Here is a 21,583-nt window from a genome sequence, read left to right as displayed (position 1 = left end):
AATTTTATTATTCACTTAAGATGACACATTTTCCTTTTTAGTTTGTCCCAAATAAAATGACACTTTTATCTTTTTTTAAAACTTTTCTTCTTCAATTAATACACTTAACCACGTTTCTCATTCCAATGAAAATAGTATACAATCATCTACTAAAATATGAAATGGTTCATTGACAAATATCTTTTTGTTGTTGTTTATAATATCTTTAATTGTTTATAATATTACAAATACTTATTTTAATCAGTTTAAATCTGTAAATAATATTTCTATATTTATTTACTCTACATTCTTTATTTTAAGTTAATATATTTTCATTATTTAGAAATCTTTTGCCCTGTGCATATCACATGTGTTAACACTAGTTTAAATGAAAAGGATCCATATTGGGCCTTCACTGAGTGGTCTTCTTTCCAGTAGGCTATATAAGTGGGCTATATTTTATGGGCTTTAGTGGGCTATGTACAGTGTCTTATGATTAAATTTGATAAAGGAAGAAAAGTTTCTTTGAGCTAATATTATAACTACCACGTCCACTATTAACAGGCTTGACAGTCAAATAAATTAAAGGTATAATACAAATTTAATAAAGAGAAAGACAGAGGGAAAAAATAATATTAAATATTATTAATGAAGAATGCAATCTATCCTTATTGAATATAAACTTACTAAAAGTGGATCCAATATGAGTGAAATTAGGTCCAGAGCTTTTGTCCTAGCGGCAATGAGTTTAGACTATTTTTCTCGATTTATGCGTGTCATCCTTGTGCAGGGGCTATGCTAATCTTCTCTGTATCGTTCCAATTTTACGGATGTCCCCGAAGGGACAGCGGCAATGAGCTTAGACATCAATGTATGAGGTGCCGAGTTCGAACCCTCTTAACCTCAGTTGTAATTTCCTCCTTTCTTAAGAGTTTATATATAATATCCTCCCTCATATAGGAGTTAAATTTTTTAAAAAAAATATAAACTTACTAAAAATAAAATTAAACTAGTTTTCGGAGATTGATTTAAATATTTACTTGTAAATAAGAATAAGAGAAAATAAAGAAGAATGCATGAAGAAAAATAATGTAGAAAATTGATGAAAAATAAAATTACAAAAAAGTACTTGATTCAATTTCATTTTCAGCATCCTCTATATAATGCAGGTTAGCACATTTAGTCAATGGACAAAAATACCTATCAGACAAAATTTTAAAAAGAGAAAAGTATCAAAATTTCAAATGATTATCCTTGTTATATAAGGTTTATGAAATTCGGGTCAAATTCCAATATTTGTTCCACACACTTTACAAAATTTAAATGACAAATCATTAAACCTGAAAATTTCTCAAATATCCCATCATAATTTTGTTGGGAACACATGTAATTTTTTGATGATATCTATAAACAATGACGTAAATGCATATTAATGAGATGATAACGACTAAAGTATATAATTCTAAGTCTAGAAATAGAAAGTTAAAAAGTTAAACGATGTCGAACAAATCAAAATTTGACCAAACTTTGAACTTTACATGCAACTAATCCTAAAAATTCTTGGAAATCACAAATATGCAAACTCTATTATTGAAAGTATTTTTATACAAGTCACTCATTTCTTATCCCCATATACACGATGGTAATTACACTATACCATTCCTTATATGAACCAAACACCAGTGAGTCCGTGACACTAGTACTAAAGGTCATATAGTTTTCACACTATAATTTAGATAAAAAACAAATAAAAAAGGACAATTTTCATGGCCCATTATATTTCTCCTTCCTTCCTTATTTATATAATACAACAACTTATTTCACAACAATTTTCATATCCTCCCCTTCCTCCACCGGCGACTCAATGACCGAATTTAAAAGAATTTCACAATGGACCGACGGCGAGATGAGTCCACTATCATCCGGCCCTCTCCGCCGTCTCCTACGATCTCTATCTCAGACATAATATATTCATTGCATCTAGGTATGTCGATTTGTCGAGATCAACAAATAAAAGTTTAGCTATTAGACCATATTGCCACGTTGTGTGTATAGTCAATCATAGTTGAAGAAATATATTTTGTAGCTTTTTCTTTCTTATGTTCAACAATTGTGATTGTCATAGTACGGATGGATGTTCAAGAGAGAATTATTAGCTCTCTGGGGTTTTCCACATAAAATTCACGTGGATTTTTGAAAGACAACTGAAAAAATGACAAAACAAAATGTTATAGAAAAACGAAGCAATATTCTAAAAATTGTTTTAATACAAAAATATTTTATTTGGTGTGTTTCGTATTTAATGGATTTGAAAAAAAGGAAAAAAATATAGTAGTTTAATTACTTTATAAACCAAAAATGAACCGAGAGATATCAGGAATTTTTTTCAAGAAAATATACTCCGTATTATTTGTCGTAGATCTAATTCTGTATTTAATGAGTTTGCTTTTTCAAAAAATTCGAAATACAAAAAGAAAAATAAAGTCTATATTTATACTTCTATACTAATAATATTTTTTTTCCTCGGTAAACCCCCCCGGGCCCCCTCCAATACCAATTTTTATTATTATTCATATTTCCTTTTTTTATTACTATTCTATTTATTTTTATTCGAAAATTTAATTTTTAAATGTTGTGATGTTGGGAAGACAAAATTGTAGTACTAGGTGACAACTTATGTCAAAAAAACTAGTGTATGGTTGAGTAGTTTACAATTGACAATTTAAAATTTTAACACGGTAGTTGTGCAAAAGAGTGAACGCTTACTACCCCTCTATATTTACTTGCTTCGAAACTTTTACAGTATGACTTTTCATATTTCTTACCATTTCTTATTTCTTTTATTCTTCTAGAACTAATTAGTACTTTACTCCAATTATTGGAAAGATAAAATTGATTTCTTAAAAGTGGTACCGTTAGGGGTGGGTAAAAACTAGAGATGTCAATGTAGCCCGCAATCTGTGGACCGGTCCGAATAGCCCGCCAAATTTATAGGATTAGGGCTGAAAATTTCTAGCCCGATAAAATTACAGCCCGATTAGCTCGCACCCGATTAACCTGCAACCCGTTAGGATCAGACCCGAAAACCAGATTGGTTGGCCCGGAAACCCGATAAAATTTCTATCGTTCTATTTGTTTGACTCTAATTCGACACTTCATTGGTTATTTTATAATGAAGATTACTAAAAAAATAACTTTCAATTTTATATATTAAATATATAAATTAAATTTAAAATTTTATTAACATAAGTAATAGATAAATAAATTAGAAACTTCAAATTCACTAAAAAAATATATTTAAATTTCTAAATCATACTTTAAAATTTCTTGATGTTTATGTTTTATTTTGCATAAATCTCAAATATTAGTATTTGATCATGTTTAAGTTTGAGTTTAAGCATATATCTCAAATTTATCATAATTAAATATTTTACATTTTATAAATACAACTAATTTTCACCATTATTTATTGGATTGATCGCATGTTAATTTTATTGGTAGCAACCCGGTTAACCCGCTGGGCTAGCCCGAAACCCGAGCTTTTAGGGTTAGGGTTGAATTTTTATAGCCCGAAAAAATCACAACCCGATTAACCCGCACCCGATTGACCCGAAACCCGAATAGGGTTGGCCCGAAACCCGGTGGGCTGGCCCGATTGGCATCCCTAGTAAACACATCAAAACACCGCGTACTTATTGTACTAAAAAATACTCCATCCGTCCACAAAAAATAGGGCAATTGGTGTATGGCACGGGTTTTAATGTAGAATTGATAAAGTAAGAGAGAAGGGAAAAAATAAGAGAGAAGGATAAAAAGTAAGTGAGAAGTAGTGATAGTGGAATGATGTGTAGGGTTATTATTTGTTGATAACTTTCCATTAATGAATGTGCTTTATTTTTTTGTGGACGACCAAAAATAGTAAATGTGCACTATTTTTTGTGGACGGAGGGATATACTGTTATATTCGGTTTCGGTATACCGTAGTATATACCGATATCAATACATACCGAATCTATAATATACACGATACTGATACATACCGATTTTCAAATAATATTTTTAGTATACATGTATAAAAAATGGTATGATAGAACAGTATACACTCTAAAATTGGTCTTAGAGGTTGAACACATGACCTCTAGTCAAGGTACCAACAACTTTACCACTGCATTTCAAATTTTCTTTAAATATTATGAACATTAACTATTCTTATACATTAAATACAAAATATCTATCCAAACAAACTAATTATTAGTTAAGTACATTATTTTGAATTCTTACATCCAGACATAGACATAGTTGTATTTATTTTTTATATTTAGTTAATAGTAATTGATTAATAGGATTGGTTATTCCATAACTAAGTTATATAGTCTCTTGAAGTTTAATATAATTAGGAATAAATATTAAGTGACTCTAAATATTAATAGGAATACTAGTATTTTATAATTAACAAAATACTATAAATTTATAACTTTTTTCACTCACATTCCACTAATTTTTTTTTATAAAATCAAACAAATTGCTTAAACTTGTACCGAGTCAAAACGGCTCTTTAAATGCTAGACGGACGGAGTTATAGATTGGGAAAGTGAGAAAACAAGCATATGAACTTTGGTCGGACTCTGAGGTGAACTAATTTTGTGAATTTGTATACAACTTTTAGAGACGAGGAGAAATACTACTGACCCAATGTTTATGAAAGAACCACTTTACCTCATTACCTGTAACCTTTTTCTAAAAATAAAATCTTTAATTGGGTTTTTCTATAGAGTGGGAAAATTTTAGGGTTTGCACTAAGGATGACGTCATATATGCTGAACCGACTTACTTTTTCATGCATATATATGTGTCCTTATTCATCGGTGAAGTGCCGCTTCCTCTCAAAATCCCAATTCCGATCACATTTCCCACGTGCCTCCTCAGCCCTCCCCCGCCGTCTCCTAATTCTGCACTCGCCATCGAGCTAGCTAACTTGTTCCACCTCCCAATCGATCGATTATGCTGATTGTTGAATTTGCTGTTTTAATTTCTTCTATATATTGATATTTCAGGTTTGGGGCAATGTTGGTACTGGTGATTTTGCATTTGCCGATTCTCTCACAGTGTATAAGACATCATCCAATTGGTATTCCTATATCCGATCAAAGCAAGCTCTCATTTTCTGGAGAAAATGACAATCATCCGACTCCGGTGGACACAGTATTTGAACCGGAATCGGATCCGCCACCAAAGTCACCTCCGCCCTCTTGCCGGCCTTATTGTTGATGGTAAGTGAATATAATCCCCTTTTTTGGTTTTATCTTATCTTTTGGAGAGAGAAAGAGTGTTGAATTATGCCGTGCCATCGAACTGCCTATGTTTTGTTTTTTTTTAAATGCTGGATTTTGTCGAAGAAGAAGGTGATTTTTTGAGAAGATGAACAGTATTCTTGTGGGGTTTGTGGGCGTATTCTTGTTAATATGGGTTTAGGGTATTCTTGGGAAGAAGATGAACAGTATCCTTGTATTTTAATAAAATATTTTTTATCTCCAATTTTGTTGTTCTATTTTTTATGAAAACACCAATAAATTATATGAATTAAAATGAGAGGGTTGTTGGGAGGGCTGAGCTTATTGTGAATGCACAAGTCATACATTTCTTGGATTTGCTGAATAGGCAAATCACAAGATCTAGCGATGATTGAAGGTGAAAAGTTGGATTGGAATTTGGAATTGAATTGTTCCTTTTTATTGTATATTCTCCTTTACTTTGTTACTGAATTTGAAGGGAGGGGAAGGGGAATATAGGGTTTATCAGTGTGTCTGAATTGTTCCTATGAATGTATATATTGATGGTGAAATTGAAAGAAGAGCAAGATGAATTTAGGTGTACCTACCTATTGCATGTATGAGAGTCACAAATTAGCACTGGCATTAGTTTTCTTTCTATCCATTTTAACTAATTATTACTATCATTTTTCCAAAACGAGTGATAAAAATGGAATAGCCCTATTTTTCGTGGACAGAGGGAGTATATTATTTGTATCTTTTATAAATTGTCTTAGTATTTCATTGTGCAGAGTTTTGATGATGCAAGAGAGCTGTTCCAGTTTTGTTTTGGAAGGAATCAAGAGGAAGAAGATACACGCTGAAAACAAGATATAGGTTTCTCTTATATAATTGTTTGGTTGAAAGAGTTTTGATGCTTTAATTATTTTATGCTTTGTTATTTAATGTTATTTGCGTAGAGTCGTCAAAAATTAATAAAAAGAGTCTCGGCGACAGTTTTTTTGCTGAAATTAATCTCGTTAATTGTTCTTTATGTTTCAAACGATTATGTTCGTGTCCAACAATATTATTTATGAAGCTCCACAATATCAATTCAACTGCAACAAGAAATATAGTTTTCCATCATTTCTTAGTTCTCTCTCCCTCTAATGATTCTCTCCATCATTTCCAGCCAAATTTGTCAAAGGCAAAAATCATTTTGTGGAGTATATTTTTAGTTCCTAAGTATAGATCACACACCCTGGATTTAGGAGTAATCATGTTTTGTTTTTTTGCACTATTTTAGCCATATTATATACTCTCAGCCATAAAAGGATAATTTAGTTAATGCACAATTGCATATCATAAAAGCAATAATTATTTAATCGTGTCATTTAATGCTAACTATGTTTACATTATATATAGGTATGAAAGCAAATGAAATTCCACGGTCCATACCTTCACCCACTTTTTCAAACAAAAATCTTTCCACTATCTCAATTGCGTCAATTTTTTAGGTTGTTGTAATTTTAGAATCAGTTATTTTAAATTTTTTCATGTACATTATATAATGTTTACTTAAAGTAATTTCCAATTTATTTTTATTTACACTGCATAATGTATATTTAATAAGCTTCTGATTTCTAGTTATAATCGTATGAGCAATTTGACATGGAAGATAAATAAACAAAATATGATAAGAATACACGTTTTAGGTTATTTTTTCGTCATATATATAACACATGAGTTATCTATCCTAGTATATAATAACATAATAAGTTATAACATGACTATTTATCTTAGTAGTACTAATTAATTAGAAATTTTAATTGATTATAGATTTTAGAATTGATTTTATAGTTGATTAAATTATTTGGAATTCAATACGAAAAATTGATTGATATTCGATTTAATAGTTAGAATTCTCATTCAAATTTGATTGACTGATTGAAAATGAACTATTTCACTAGACTTTATATTCAGCTTATGATTTAATAATTGATACTCCTTTGATTGAATTGACAAATTGAATCTTTCAATTTTTGAACTGATTTTAGTCAATCTAGGATTGTAGTAACACTTATTCATTTTCATAATGTCCAAAACTAATTCCTTATCACAATAAAAAAGCTACATGTGAGATTGTGGCCCTTATGCAGAAGACCCAAGAATGAGTCTCGGGCCCAATATTCACTGCCCATGTTCATCTGGCCCAGCTTGTAACTCTAGCTATATGTTAGTTTATGAGTGGGTGATATCTCTCTCTCTTTTATATTCCAACCTAAATCTAAACCGCCTCACTTTTCACTCTCTCATCTCTCTCGGTGCCTTTGCTTCTTCTCAGCTAATCTAGGGTTTTTTCCCTGAGATAGTTTCTTCATTCTCTCTTTGTAAACTTGAGAGTTCTCATCTCTTCCTTCATCTCTAGTGTGAGTGCAAGGTGTGAGCTGTTGTTAGGCTGCTTGTGGAAATCTCTTGTTTCTAGTCTTGTTTCTTGGACTGGTGGTTGGTTTCGGGTTTGAGGACTCTCCTCTGAGAGTTGAGTTCTGGTGTGGATCAGTTTGATTGAGTGTTGGATGTGCGGTAGTGGATCTAGGGTTGCGGTGTCACTTGTCTTGATTAACTGCGATCGGTCTGTGTTCTCCCTTGGTACAAATCGGAGTTGGCTGGATAATTGAGGGCGGGATATATAGATCTGTGTAGTTGTACGTGGTGCAACTTGAGCCACATCAAAACTTTGTTTTCTTCTCAATCTTTTGATTCTGTTTTTTGCTATTCTACTGCATTCCATTGGTGTTGAAATTACTAACCGTTTACTTAGTGTTTCAGGTTAGATTATCTTCATTGCAGCTATAGCTTTAGTGTCTTGTATCAGATCTATAATCTGAGGGTTGATCTCCTCAGGATTTGTTGTAGATATACTTGGATTATATCAAGCCTTCGGCTAATCAATACCTAACACTACATACATTAAATGGGTCACACAACCAGTGCGTCGCCGTCGATGAGATGTAGTCAATTTCTAGAAGATACTCCCTCCGTCCCCCATATTTTGTCCCCTTTTGACCGGGCACGGGTTTTAAGAAAATGTGTTTGACTTTGTATTAAATGGAGATGTGTAGTGGAGTATAGGTCCCACATTGAAATTTGTGTTTTTGTTGTTAGTTAGTGAATAAACTGAAGTGGTATATTTAACTTTTTTGTGTCATTTTAGTCTCGGTAATTAAAGAAGTTAACAAACATTTAATGTTAAAAAGACTTTATCCATAAAAATAATCTGCCAATTTCATTACAATTGGGATTTTTTGGTGGGAAATCCCAAAACCATTACAATTGGGATTTTTTGGTGGGAAATCCCCAAAACCACAAGTACACGTACTGAAATTTTGGTGGTATGTCCAAAAATTCAAAAGGCAAAAGTACAGAAAATATTGGAGGGAGATTGGAGCTGCCACTATCTATAAAAGCATCAATACATCCAAAAAGAGAACTTTTAAACACTTGCCCTCAGAAAAAATTCATCATTGGGTTATGGAGACAACTCAGAGAGATACACGCACTATAGGAGTGGACACCAAAAATTTGATAGCTCAAAGTCTTCTCCAACAAAGCTATTCAGGTCATCTACGACATGAAGCTCTTATAAAAGCTGCCCAACAGTTTGGAGTATGCAAAAAGACAGTTCACAGAATCTGGGCAGAAGCAAAAGAGCAGATGGAGCGTGGAGTACCTGTAAATGTGTGAGATCGTGTTAGAGGATACAACCACAAAGATAAAATGCAGCTTGATGATAACAAGGTAAGACAACTATCTATGCTTGAAAGATCTACCATACGTAAGATGGCTCGCAAACTTGAAATTAGCAAGAGTACATTAGGAAGGATGAAGAAGGAGGGTCTGATCAGACCACACACAAGTGCAGTTAAGCCAATACTTACTGATTTGAACAAGTTAGCACGGCTCAGATGGAGTCTCAGCCAGATTCAACCAATCAGAATCGATGGTAAGCTCAAATACAACACAATGCACAATGTAGTGCATATTGATGAGAAATGGTTTTACATGACTAAGAGTTCAGATAGATACTACCTGCTGCCAGATGAGGATGAGCCATATAGATCATGTAAGTCAAAGAGATTCATCACAAAGGTTATGTTCATGTGTGCTGTGTGTAGACCACACTTTGCACAAGATGGAGAAACCATTTTTGATGGAAAAATAGGCATATTTCCTTTCACAACTATGGAACCAGCAAAGAGGAATTCAAAGAACAGAGCAAAAGGTACCATGGAGACCAAGCCAATCCAATCAGTCAACAAGGCGATCACGAGAGATTGCATAATCCAAAAGGTACACTGATTTTTTTTATAGATTTTCTATCAGACATGTACAATATCATCACATACAGAATTTTTGAACAGATTATACCAGCTATCAAGTCTAAATGGCCACCGAATGTATGCAAGGAGATACTCATTCAACAAGACAATGCCAAGCCACATATCAGCCCCACTGATTCAGAGTTTCAGGCAATTGCAAACATAGATGGATTCAAATTCCAAATCATTTGCCAACCTCCTAATTTTCCAGACACTAATGTCTTGGATTTGGGTTTTTTCACAGCAATCCAATCTCTGCAGGATGATAAAATTGCTAAAGGGGTGGATGACTTGGTGAACAATGTGTACAGTTCCTTTGAAGAACTTAGCCCACACACCCTCAACAATGTTTTCCTATCACTTCAAGGTTGCTTATCAGAGATAATGAAAGTGCATGGAGGGAATGGATACAAACTTCCACATATGAAGAAGGCTAGGTTATCCAGGTTGGACTCGCTGCCAATCACTTTAGAGGTCGAGGAAGAGCTTGTTAAGGAAGCTCTGGAATACCTCCAACTTCCCGAAAACAACATTGGTGAAGCTTATGACATTTCACGTATCAGTGAAGCTCTAGGATTCTAGTAGATCAAAGAGCAAAGCTTTTTTGTCAGTTGGCTTTATAAGCCTCAAAATTAGGTGTGGCTTAAAATGTGAACTGATTTTTTTGTCTATTTTTGTAAAGCCTCCAAACCTATGTAAGGGGTGACTTATAAAATCCTAATCCCTCAAATATTTTGTCATCATTGGGTAGCCTCCTATCCTGTTTAAGGGGTGGCTTGTAAAGCTCTTTCATTCTCAAATAAGCCTCCTAACCTATTAAAGGGGTGGCTTATAATGTGAAATGAATTTAGTCTACTTTTGTAAGGTTTAATTCCTAATCCCTCAGATAATGTTTCATCATTTGGTAGTCTCCTAACATATTGAAGGGGTGGCTGGTGGTATAAGGCTGCCTCAATCATAGATAAGCCTCCTAACCTATTCAAGGGGTGGCTTATAAGGGTATCCCAATCACATAAACATCACAGAGCACTTACACATACAAGCATCAGATAAGGTATCATCATAGTAAGGAGATACTCATTCAACAATCACATAGCCAAGCCACATATCAGGCCCATTGTCCCAATAACATAATCAACACAGATCAGTTACACATACAATCACAGAGTAATGAAACTCATCATCAACAATAATCAGAGAGCATTCAAGCCCATCAACAACAATAATCAAAGAGCATTCAACAATCACATAGCATTCAACCCATCAACAACCAGTCTCCAAACCCATCGAAAACAACAAGCTCAGCCTCCAAACCCATCGACAACATCACAGAGCATTCAACCCATGAACAGCCACAACCTCCAAACCCAACGACAACCACAAGATCAGCCTCCAAGCCCATCGACAACAACAACCTCCAAACCAATAATGAGAAGACAAAATGCTGGATCAAGAAATAAGAACATACTTAGAGTAGATCTAAAAAATCCAGGCAGCAAAATAGCAAGCATTATCTTTTCATTTTCATTATAGATTTTGACAGGGGCGGCTGGAGGTGGGTCGACGGGGAAGGCTGGAGGAAAGTCGAAGGGGGTGGCTGAAGGCACGTCGATAGGGATTTCAGGGATGAAAGAATCGAAGAGTGTTTCAGGGAAGAATGAGTCGAAGAGTGTTTCAGGGACGAAGTGGTCATCGGGAGTGTCAGGGACGAAGCCGTCGACGAGAGAGTCAGGGACGATGATTTCGATTGGGGAGTCAGGAACGACGAGGTCAACGGCGGAGTAGGGACGACGGGATCGATGGGGGAGTTAGGGACGACGAGATCGATGGGGGTGTCAGGGACGACGAGATCGGCCGCCGAGAACCAAGGAGGTGCGGTGGGGTTACTCATTTAACCAAGGAAAATCGGTCGATCGACAACTCAAGAATGAGAACGGTGAAGAGACGGTGATTTGGAACCAAATATTAGGGATTCTGACTGATTAAATGTGGGAGAGAGAGATAAATGTGGGTGGGTAGGTGACGGGTTGTTGAAGATGAGTAAATGAGAATTCAATTCTCATTAATGGCAGATGGGGTAATTTGGGGGAAAAAATGAAGGGTATTTTGATAGTCTATTTTAGGTAAATTCTAAAGGGGACAAATTTTGTGGGACGGACGAAAAAGGAAATAGGGGACAAATTTTCAGGGACGGAGGGAGTATGAAATTTTTTCCACATATGGTCAAATTGAAAAAAAAAGTCCAGTAGATATTCAATGTACGTATAAGAAATCTCAACTCCTCTGCAATTCAGACTTTCTTGACACGACTATGAAAGAATCGTAAAAGAAAACGATAAGATCACATAAAATCTCATCCAAGGCTCGATAAATTAGAAAGTTAATTATATGATTGTGTAACTACAAATTTTCCACACATTTACTTTCTTTCAAATTTTTATGATTTTTTCATACTCCCTTCTTCCTGCAATAGTAGTCGCATTTGCTGTGACACAGGTTTTAACAAACCTATAAAATAATAGGTTAGAAAAGTTAGTGAAATATGTGGCATATGTTTATAATAAAATGTCAGTGAAGTGAGTTAGTGGAATGTGAGACCTACTTAGTGAGATGTGAATCTATCTGTGAGACGAGTATTTCTTATTACTAGTAATTCCTAAATGCTCTAAATTACATGCTTTCAGGTTTTTTTTTTTTTTTTTTTTTTTTTTTTTCTGAAAATATATTTTCATTATCTCTTATTTATGCTATGTGCCAAATTGGAATCCTCTTAGTCTCCATTGCAGCTCTGCCTCCGCTCTACCCAAAGCGACAACGGTTTTTAGGTTGGGCTAAGCTTGAGGAAATTCAAAGCTAATTCATAGTTGAATTTAATGTAAGCACAGCTCAACTAAGCCCATGTATATTTCGTTTCGCCTGTAATTGGATTTACGCATATGGTAAAGCCCACATAACAATCGAAACATACCATTGATTATTTTGGCCCATTATATACAATTCCTAATATATCTAATTAACTCAGAGGGAAATGATAGACTACACGTTCTATCAATATTTCATCGTAAAACTATAAATTAATGGAATTTATATTCCACTATTTTTTCTACCCAATTTTATTTTATTTCTTATAAATTCGTGTCGAGTCAAGTAGAAACTCTTAGAGCATCTCCAATGCAAATAGGCCATCCACTCTCTCCCCCTGCCACGTCAGCAGCACTAAAAATCCACCTGCCACATCAGATTTAGAGCATCTCCAATGCAAATAGGCCAGCCATAGGTCAGCCATAGGTCAGCCACTCTCTCTCCCTACCACATCGATTTAGGCCAGCGATAGGTCAGCCATAGGCCAGCCGCAATAAAAATAAATCAAAATATACTACATTTACGGAATTAAAATTACGATTAAATTACGGAATTAAATTTACGAGACATATACGGGAGAATTCATTAATTGCATTAAAAAAAAGGTACATAGATAAAAAAAATTACATAATAAAGAAAAAAAAAACTATCGGCGTGCAGTCCTCCGTGCCCACAACTCTTCAATTATATCCTTTTGGAGTTGAATATGAGCTTCCACTTGGCGCATGTCGGCATATTCCTTGAGGCGGCCGACTTCATCGAGAGGTACCCCACGTCGTACGCTAGGGGTGGCCGTTCCGTGGCTTGGACCGGCTTCATCGTCATTGGCCCAACTAGTCAGTTGTACGCCTTCGACTTCGACGATCATGTTGTGCATGATAATGCAGGCGTACATTATTTGGGAAACACATCTGACATTCCACAAACGCGTTGGACCCTTAATTGCCGCCCATCGAGACTGGAGCACACCAAATGCGCGCTCCACGTCCTTGCGCGCCGACTCCTGCCTTTCCGCAAAGTAGGCCTTCCTTTCATCACTTGCGTGCCCGATCGTCTTCACAAAGACATGCCACCTAGGGTATATCCCATCCGCCAAGTAGTAGCCCATATCATGCCGGTTGCCGTTGGCCACAAATGAGACGGCTGGACCGACGCCCTGGCACTTCTCGTTGAAGAGGGGAGACGAGTTCGGGGCGTTGAGGTCGTTGTTCGACTTCGGCTACCCCAAAATACGCATGCCGAGATCCACAACCGGTAATCGGCTACGGCCTCGAGGATCATCGTGGGATTCTTTGACTTGTAGCCGGTCGTGTAGGCCCCCTTCCAGCCAGTCTCGACAGTTCTTCCACTCTCAATCCATACAATCTATGCTGCCTAACATCCCGAGGAACCCATGCTTCTTCCCGTGCATCTGCATCAAATTTTGACAATCTTGGGGTGTAGGGCTTCAAAGGTACTCCTCACCGAAAATGTTTATCACGCCCTCACAGAAATACTTCAGACATTCCAGGGCTGTCGACTCACCGATGTGGAGGTACTCATCCCACATGTCTGTCGCGCGCTCCGTAGGCCAACCGCCCGATTGCCGCCGTGCACTTTTGAATAGGGGTGTGGCCGGGTCTGCCAACCGCATCGTGCCTGAAGCGAAACACAGTATATCGACGCTCTAAAGCGTCAACGATACGCATAAACAACTCCCTGCGCATTCTAAAACGCCGCCGGAACATGTTTGCGGGAAACCGCAGGTTCTCTGAAAAGTAGTCGTCATACACCGGGCGGCGATGTGCAAACCTACGTGATCCCGATCAATCACCGCTCGGCGGTGGACAACCCGTGGAGGGCGAGGTATCGCCTGCTGTTCCACCCTACGCATGTACCGTCCATCTCGCGATTCATTTAGGCCTCCATAGCCTCGTTCATCCTCCGCAGCATCCCCACCACTACCACCACTGCTACCACCCGCGTTACTCATCGCTCGATGATGCTCTTGTACAGAAAGTTAGAGAGAGAGAAAACTCGTTAAAACAAGTGGTGCAAATGAAAATGAAACTAAAATCGCATTTATATAGGTTTAAAAAAAAATTAAAATTAAAATTCGGCGCTGGCCGATCGGGCCGCCACAATGGCGGCCAGCGCATCGGCCAGCCACACGCGATCGGCTAGCCCTGGCCGGTTTTTTCGCCGATTTGGCGCTAGCCTGCTCCAATGGTTCGGCTAGCCGACCGGCTAGCCACGTGAATCGGCTAGCCGGTTGGCTAGCCGGCATTGGAGATGCTCTTATGCCAGCCATAGGCCAGCCGCAATAAAAATAATTCAAAAAATACAACATTTACGGAATTAAACACAAAATACGGAATTAAATTTACGACACATATACGGAAAAAATTCGTTAATTTTATTTAAATAAAAAAAAGTGCATCAACTAAAAATCAAAAAATTACATAATAAAAAAAATTCGGGCTTCCACACACGAGCCACCGCCCCACTCTACTCCTCATTAATTTATTAAAAAAATACATTAAAAAACGTTAGTATGCCTTGAATCCGTTATAGTTTGCCGCTAGCCGACGCTATGTCATGTTTCTGTTTTAGGTCTTAATTTTGTATTGGGTCTAGCCTGTCGTCTGTGTGCCTATTTAAAAATTACATAATTAAAAAAAATTCATAAAAAAATACATTAAAAATGCAATAAATAAAAAAAGTGCATAAAAAAATACATTAAAAAAAATACATCAAAAATAAAAAAAAATAAAAAAATAGCGTTGGCCGATCGCTGGCCGATCGGCACGCCACAATGGCGGCTAGCGCATCGGCCAGCGCCATGCAATCGGCTAGCCCACGCCGTTCTTTATTGCCGATTTCGGTCTGGCCTGCTGCAATGGTTCGGCTAGCCGACCGGGTAGCAACGCGAATCGGCTAGCCGACATTGGAGATGCTCTTATGCTGGGATGGTATATAATTATGAAGTTATATTGAGTGTACACACCCAACAAATCTTACTCCCTCCGTCTTACATTAGGAGTCACTGACTTTTCAATCGTTTTATAAAAATGATAATAATTATTTAAAGTCGAAAAATGGTAAAATAAGAGAGAGGATAATGTAGAGGAGACGATTCTCTATATTATTCTCTCTCTTATTTTACTTTTTTTCCACTTTAAATATTTATTATTCCCTTCGTCCCATAAAAATAGGCCATTAAGGGCTAACACGAGTTTTAATACGTAATTGGTGAAGTAAGAAAGATGGAGAAAAAGTAGTTGAAATTGTGTGGTTATTGGTAGGGCTCATAAGTGATAAAGTAAAATAAAAGGAGAAAAATGTTATAAATGGATATAGATTATTTCTATAGGACGGACGAAAAATGAAATATGACGTATTTCTATGAAATAGAGGAAGTATAATTTTTATAAAACGAGTGCAGAAAAGTCAAAGTGACTCCTAAAGTGGGACGGAGGGAATATTTTCTTATAAAAATACTCCATTAGTATTACATCAAAGATAAACAATCTTTGCAAAGTAAATTAAAAGTGCGTTAACGGATTAATAAAAACTAACAATAATGTGATCATTCACACAAGTCGCAAAGATGTTGATCTAACAGCACATATCAAATACAAGCGGCACCGACATAGCAACTGATACAAACTTCTGACACCGAGATCTGAAGATCAATGGGTGTTTATTGTTATGTCAATGGTTCTGAAATTAGTACTATATATAGCCTTTTCTCAAATTTAAGCCGAACCTAATTTTTAATGGCAATATCTACCACTATTATTGATCCATTTTGTCTTACAATCTGTAACATATGGACACGTATTGCACTCAACCTATACCATTGGCTCTTTACAGTCAATAACTACTAATTTCTTTAACTAATTAACAACATTTACATCCACATTGTTGTATTTTGTACTATTCCAATTTCAAAAGTTCACAGGTAAATAGGAGAGAGGCTTCACGAATTCAATTCATTTAAGAACCTAATTGAATGTTTTCACAAAGAGAAAGAAGACTTTTCACATTCACTCTTAAATTAAAATTCCCTATATAAAGGGGGATGTAGCACACTAAAATATCACACCCAAAAAACATGGCTTCCCTTCAATCTTCCTTAGTGTTGCTCTCCACCAATCACAAACCCCCCTCCACCGCTGCAAGACGCTTCCACGTGTCATGCAGTAGTGGAGGCAGAGGTGGAGGCGGTGTAGACCGCAGAGACATGCTTTTAGGACTAGGAGGTCTCTACGGTGCTACAGCCGCTAACCTCAATGCCCGGGCCGATCCGATCCAGCCGCCGGACATGAAGGTTTGTGGAGTCCCTGAAGTCGGCGGGGTGCCTCTGGACGTGAACTGTTGCCCACCCGTGTCGGACGCGATAAAAGACTACGTCCTCCCGCCAGTGGGGACCCTGCGCGTGAGGCCGGCCGCGCATAGGCTCCACCGGCACCACCATGGACACCTAGCCAAGTACGAGGAAGCCGTAAGACGGATGAGGGCGTTGGACAAGACCGACCCGGACGACCCCCGGGGCTTCACGCAGCAGGCCAACGTCCACTGCGCGTATTGCAACAACGCCTACGACCAGGCCGGGACCGACATCCCCCTCTCCATCCACTTCTCATGGTTGTTCTTCCCTTGGCATAGATGGTACTTGTATTTCTACGAAAGGATCTTGGGGAAGTTGATCCAAGACCCTACCTTCGCCTTGCCCTTCTGGAACTGGGACAACCCGAGGGGCATGCATCTACCGTTGATCTTCGACAACGAGAAATCCCCTCTCTACGACGCCAACCGTAACCCTCTCCACCGACCTCCCGCCGTCGTCGACCTGCAGTACACAAACGACAAGCCGGAACCGATTGACGATGAAAGGCTGGTGAGGAACAATCTAGCTTCAATGTATAAAGAAATGATGAGGGTTCGCAAACCTGAAGACTTTATGGGGCAGAGTTATGTGGCAGGGGATGAGGTCCCACCCCCTGCCAAGGCAGGGACAGTAGAGCGGGGGTCCCACACCAGCATCCACCGCTGGGTGGGGGACCCCAGCAATCCCTACCATGAAGACCTAGGAAACTTCTACTCTGCAGGGCGGGACCCGGCTTTCTACTCCCATCACTCCAACGTTGACCGAATGTGGACTATATGGAGAGGCCTCAGGACCAGAGTCCCGAAAGCCATTTACGACCCGGACTACCTTAATGCGGCCTTCTTGTTCTACGACGAGAACAAGGAGCTTGTGCGTGTCAGGGCCGGGGACGCCCTCGACAACAGGAAAATGGGGTACGAGTACGAGGACGTCGACGTGCCTTGGTTGTACTTCCGGCCTCCCAGGAGGGCGGCCGGGGTTAAAATCAAGGACATCTCGAAAACTGCGCAAAGGCCAGAAAAGGTGTTCCCACTCACACTCAGCAGGATTGCTAGGGTTTTGGTCTCGAAAACCGCCCCCGGCGCAGCTGACGAGGATTTAGTGGTGGAGCACATACACGCCAACCCTGACGAATTTGTGAAGTTCGACGTCTACGTCAACAGCGAAGAAGACGACCCGAAGGACGTCGACAACGCCGAATACGCCGGGACCTTCGCGAAGCTTCCGCATAGGGGCGGCCGCGGTGGCCATCACTCGCATGATAAGGGGAAAGGATCGGTTAGGTTTAGCTTGAAGGAACTGTACGAGGACATTAATATCGATGGCGACGACGAGGAGGTCGTCGTCACCATTGTTCCGCGGGCTAACGGCCGCCACGTCACCATTGGTGGTATCAAAATCGTCAAGGCTTGACGTCGTTGATTGATCGATTTGTGTGTTGTTGGTATGTACTAGTAATAATTTGATTCTTCAATTACTTGTGGTGACAAGTGTTGAGAATTTGTTGTGTGATTTTAGCTTTCTTTATGTTGTAATAATTCCGCTTTTCCGGCGGTTGATGTGTTAAAAATTTGTTTGGTTTTTCTTTTGTTCTATCGTAACCTTTTTTAATTTATTCGATTATTTTAAGCTAATGAAAATAGTATAGTTTTAGAATCATTTTAAATATTCTTCAAGATTTATATTCCCATATTCAAACTCCCAATACGAGAAATTATAAAACTTAGATCATAATTATTTCAATAATCTTAATTCAAGATAACATATTTCTAGGAATAATTTTATCTTTGTCAACTTTACTTTTCGGACAAATAGGGCTTTAAGTTTTACTGTTGCTAATTAATGCAATAAACATAAAGTTAATGTTATTAATCAGGAATTGTTAGACTTATATAATATGACTTGCTTTAAAAAGTTAGCCAATTTACTATTGCAAAAATAAAAATAGACACTTTTGTGTTAAATAAGGAATATACATCAACAAAATAATCTCCCAGCCTAACATTTCCGGTGACTTTCCGGCTACTTTATAGTGGTAAGGTCCACATGATCGCGTGAAATAAACGATTTTGTCTAAAAGTTTTATAATAGGCATTTTGATAATATTTATATATTTTAAATTTCGGTTACTATTTTATAATGACATGCGAACTGAATAATTTAATAAAATGTGAGACTTATTTATCATTTGTAGTAAAAATTAAAATATAAGTTCTATTATCAAACGGATCAAATGTAAAATGGGACTATAATATAGGTCGACATAGAGAATATATTTTCTAATTTTATACAAACGGACAAACAACAAGAAGCAAGGGGAGTAATAATAAACAAATTAACCAAATTATTTATTTCATACGATATACAATCCATAATAACATGTCAACTTGTGATAAAAAAAAAAAAAAGAATGCACCACTTTGTCATGGTCAACTGAGATCATTAAAACGTACTGTAACATTCAAGCTATTTATCCTGAAATAGGCAGCAATTGGCGTTATAAAATTTCTTTTTAAATCATTCGAATCTAGAGTAACATCTTCATCTACACGAGCAATTCAGCTAATTTGAATGTAGTACTAACTTAATTAGCTGGATTCCAAAAATCAAGAAACTAACATGTTGGTGTTAGAATAATTTTGTTGAAGCAATTCTTCTCCTATAAATTAAAACAACACAAAAAATGTTCGACATTAGCTATCAATTATCAAATCATGAACATTTTCACTCTCCCTTTGATTCTTCTTCTTCTCACAATCTCAATCTCACAAGCAGCAGCAGCAGCATCATCAGCAGCAGCAGCAGACAAATTTCTCCATTGTCTCCACAAAAAATTCAGCAACTACTCCTCCGTCTCCAGCAACGTCTACACCCCAATCAACGCCTCCTTCTCCTCCACCGTCAAATACTCCATCCACAATCTCCGATTCGCATCCGACTCCACCCCAAAACCCTCCGTCATTGTCACCCCTGACCACGAATCCCTAATCCCTCCCCTCCTCCGCTGCGCCAAACGGAGCAAGCTCCAGATCAGAACCCGAAGCGGCGGCCATGATTACGAGGGCCTATCCTCCTTCGCAACGCAGGAAGTCCCCTTCCTCATCCTCGACTTGATAAATCTAAGAAAAATTGATATCGATGTTGGCCGGAAAACCGCCTGGGTCGGCGCCGGCGCCACCGTCGGGGAGCTCTACTACCGGATCGCGGAGAAAAGCCCAGTTCTCGGGTTCCCGGCGGGGATCGGCCCCGCCGTCGGCGTCGGCGGCCAGTTCAGCGGCGGCGGCTATGGCACCATGCACCGGAAGTACGGCCTCTCGGCCGACAACGTCGTCGACGCGAGAATAGTCAACGCCCGCGGCAGGATCCTTGACCGGAAGTCGATGGGCGAGGATCTGTTCTGGGCGATCAGAGGCGGCGGTGGGGCCAGCTTCGGCGTGATCACTGCTTGGAAAGTCAAACTGGTGGACGTTCCTGAGACGGTCACTGTTTTCAAAGTCAACAGGGTGCTGGAGCAGAACGCGACTCAGATCGTCCACCGCTGGCAGAGCGTGGCGCCGGAATTGGACAAGGATTTGTTCATTGGCATCATGTTGTATAGATTGAATTCGAGCGCGGGAAACATGACGATCAATGCGAATTTCTATTCGTTGTTTCTCGGTGGGGCCGACCGGTTGTTGGCAATCATGGGGGAGAGCTTCCCCGAGCTAGGGTTGGTGAGAGAAGACTGCTTTGAAGTGAGCTGGCTTCAGTCGACCGTGTTTATGGGCGGGTACTCCGTTGACACTTCGCCCGAAGTTCTGCTGGATAGAGCTCGGGCGAAGGGTTATTGGAAGGGGAAGTCCAACTACGTGCAGGAGCCCATGCCCGAGTCGGGTTTGGAAGGTGTGTGGAAGTTGTTGTTTGGAGCAGAGGCGGAGTTTGTGCTAGTGGCGATGAATGCTTATGGTGGGAAAATGGCAGAGATTTGCGACTCTGCCATTCCATTTCCCCACAGGGCGGGAAATTTATTTAAGTTGTTATTAATGGTGTTGTGGCGGGAAGAGAACAATAAGTATGCGGACAAGTACATAGATTGGAGTAGGGAGTTTGATGAGTACTTGACTCCTTACGTTTCGAGTAATCCGAGGGCAGCATATCTCAACTACAGAGATCTTGATCTCGGAGTCAACAATGTTGTTGGTAAGACAAGCTACGAACAAGCTAGCCGTTGGGGGAAGAGATATTACAAGGGTAATTTCGATCGTCTTGTGAGGATTAAGTCTGTTGTTGATCCTAAAAATTTCTTCAAGAACGAACAGAGCATCCCTCCGGTGCACTCGAGGTTTGGCTGATGGGGACACAAAGACACAACGAACGTATCGTCCCGCGCATGTACTCGAGTTTGAGCCCTGCGGGACATGCTAGTTTTTCTTATTTTATAAATAACGAGTTGTGCTTTCATTGGTGTTTCATTGGTGCTTTCGTTGAGAAGAAAGATAATTAAGAATTGTATATGAGTTGGTGCTTTCACTACATGTTAAGTGATGCTTTAATTAAAATAAAAAAAAGGTGGTGTAGTATTTAAATCGTGTTCTTCTATTCTACTGAAATTATGGATCTGGCCATGTTAGTAAAAGTATTTTATTAGGAGTCGCATGTTGCAAAGTGAAGAATACGAAGTATGAATGATGTCAAAGGAGGCAGAGGTGGTGTTGTTGGACAAGATTTTGTTTTATGAGGTGCTATCCTCTTCAAGTTTAACA

The 21,583-nt window shown here is 38.5% G+C and overlaps 2 protein-coding genes, 2 long non-coding RNA genes and 1 other non-coding gene across 5 annotated transcripts; 3 read left to right on the top strand and 2 right to left on the bottom strand.

The window, feature by feature from the left end:
- Nucleotides 1-723: 723 nt before the first annotated feature.
- Nucleotides 724-825, bottom strand: LOC125202930. Its single transcript, XR_007173260.1, has one exon. It is a non-coding gene; the product is annotated as a U6 spliceosomal RNA (small nuclear RNA).
- A 1,003-nt stretch (nucleotides 826-1,828) lies between these two features.
- Nucleotides 1,829-6,262, top strand: LOC125202931. Its single transcript, XR_007173265.1, has 3 exons — nucleotides 1,829-1,963; nucleotides 5,034-5,249; nucleotides 6,041-6,262. It is a non-coding gene; the product is annotated as an uncharacterized LOC125202931 (long non-coding RNA).
- A 2,225-nt stretch (nucleotides 6,263-8,487) lies between these two features.
- LOC125202318 lies at nucleotides 8,488-11,145 on the bottom strand. The gene is made up of 2 exons (XR_007173076.1): nucleotides 9,167-11,145; nucleotides 8,488-8,958 (listed from the first exon to the last, which is right to left on the bottom strand). It is a non-coding gene; the product is annotated as an uncharacterized LOC125202318 (long non-coding RNA).
- Nucleotides 11,146-16,565: 5,420 nt separating this feature from the next.
- LOC125218731 (polyphenol oxidase I, chloroplastic-like) lies at nucleotides 16,566-18,456 on the top strand. Its single transcript, XM_048120471.1, has one exon. It carries the CDS (start codon nucleotides 16,566-16,568, stop codon nucleotides 18,252-18,254), a length of 1,689 nt encoding a protein of 562 aa, XP_047976428.1. The 3' UTR covers nucleotides 18,255-18,456.
- A 1,099-nt stretch (nucleotides 18,457-19,555) lies between these two features.
- Nucleotides 19,556-21,172, top strand: LOC125189001 (berberine bridge enzyme-like 8). The gene has a single exon (XM_048086166.1). It carries the CDS (start codon nucleotides 19,556-19,558, stop codon nucleotides 21,170-21,172), a length of 1,617 nt encoding a protein of 538 aa, XP_047942123.1.
- Nucleotides 21,173-21,583: the final 411 nt, after the last annotated feature.

The sequence above is a fragment of the Salvia hispanica genome, chromosome 1, assembly GCF_023119035.1.
Source record: "Salvia hispanica cultivar TCC Black 2014 chromosome 1, UniMelb_Shisp_WGS_1.0, whole genome shotgun sequence".
Lineage (NCBI taxonomy): Eukaryota > Viridiplantae > Streptophyta > Magnoliopsida > Lamiales > Lamiaceae > Salvia > Salvia hispanica.
The sequence above is the reverse complement of the archived record's forward strand: the minus strand, read 5'-3'. Positions and strand labels throughout refer to the sequence as shown.

Bases quoted from the DNA above. Each gene is read 5' to 3' on its own strand.
- LOC125218731 (XM_048120471.1), top strand. From the start codon at position 16,566: ATGGCTTCCCTTCAATCTTCCTTAGTGTTGCTCTCCACCAATCACAAA.
- LOC125189001 (XM_048086166.1), top strand. From the start codon at position 19,556: ATGAACATTTTCACTCTCCCTTTGATTCTTCTTCTTCTCACAATCTCA.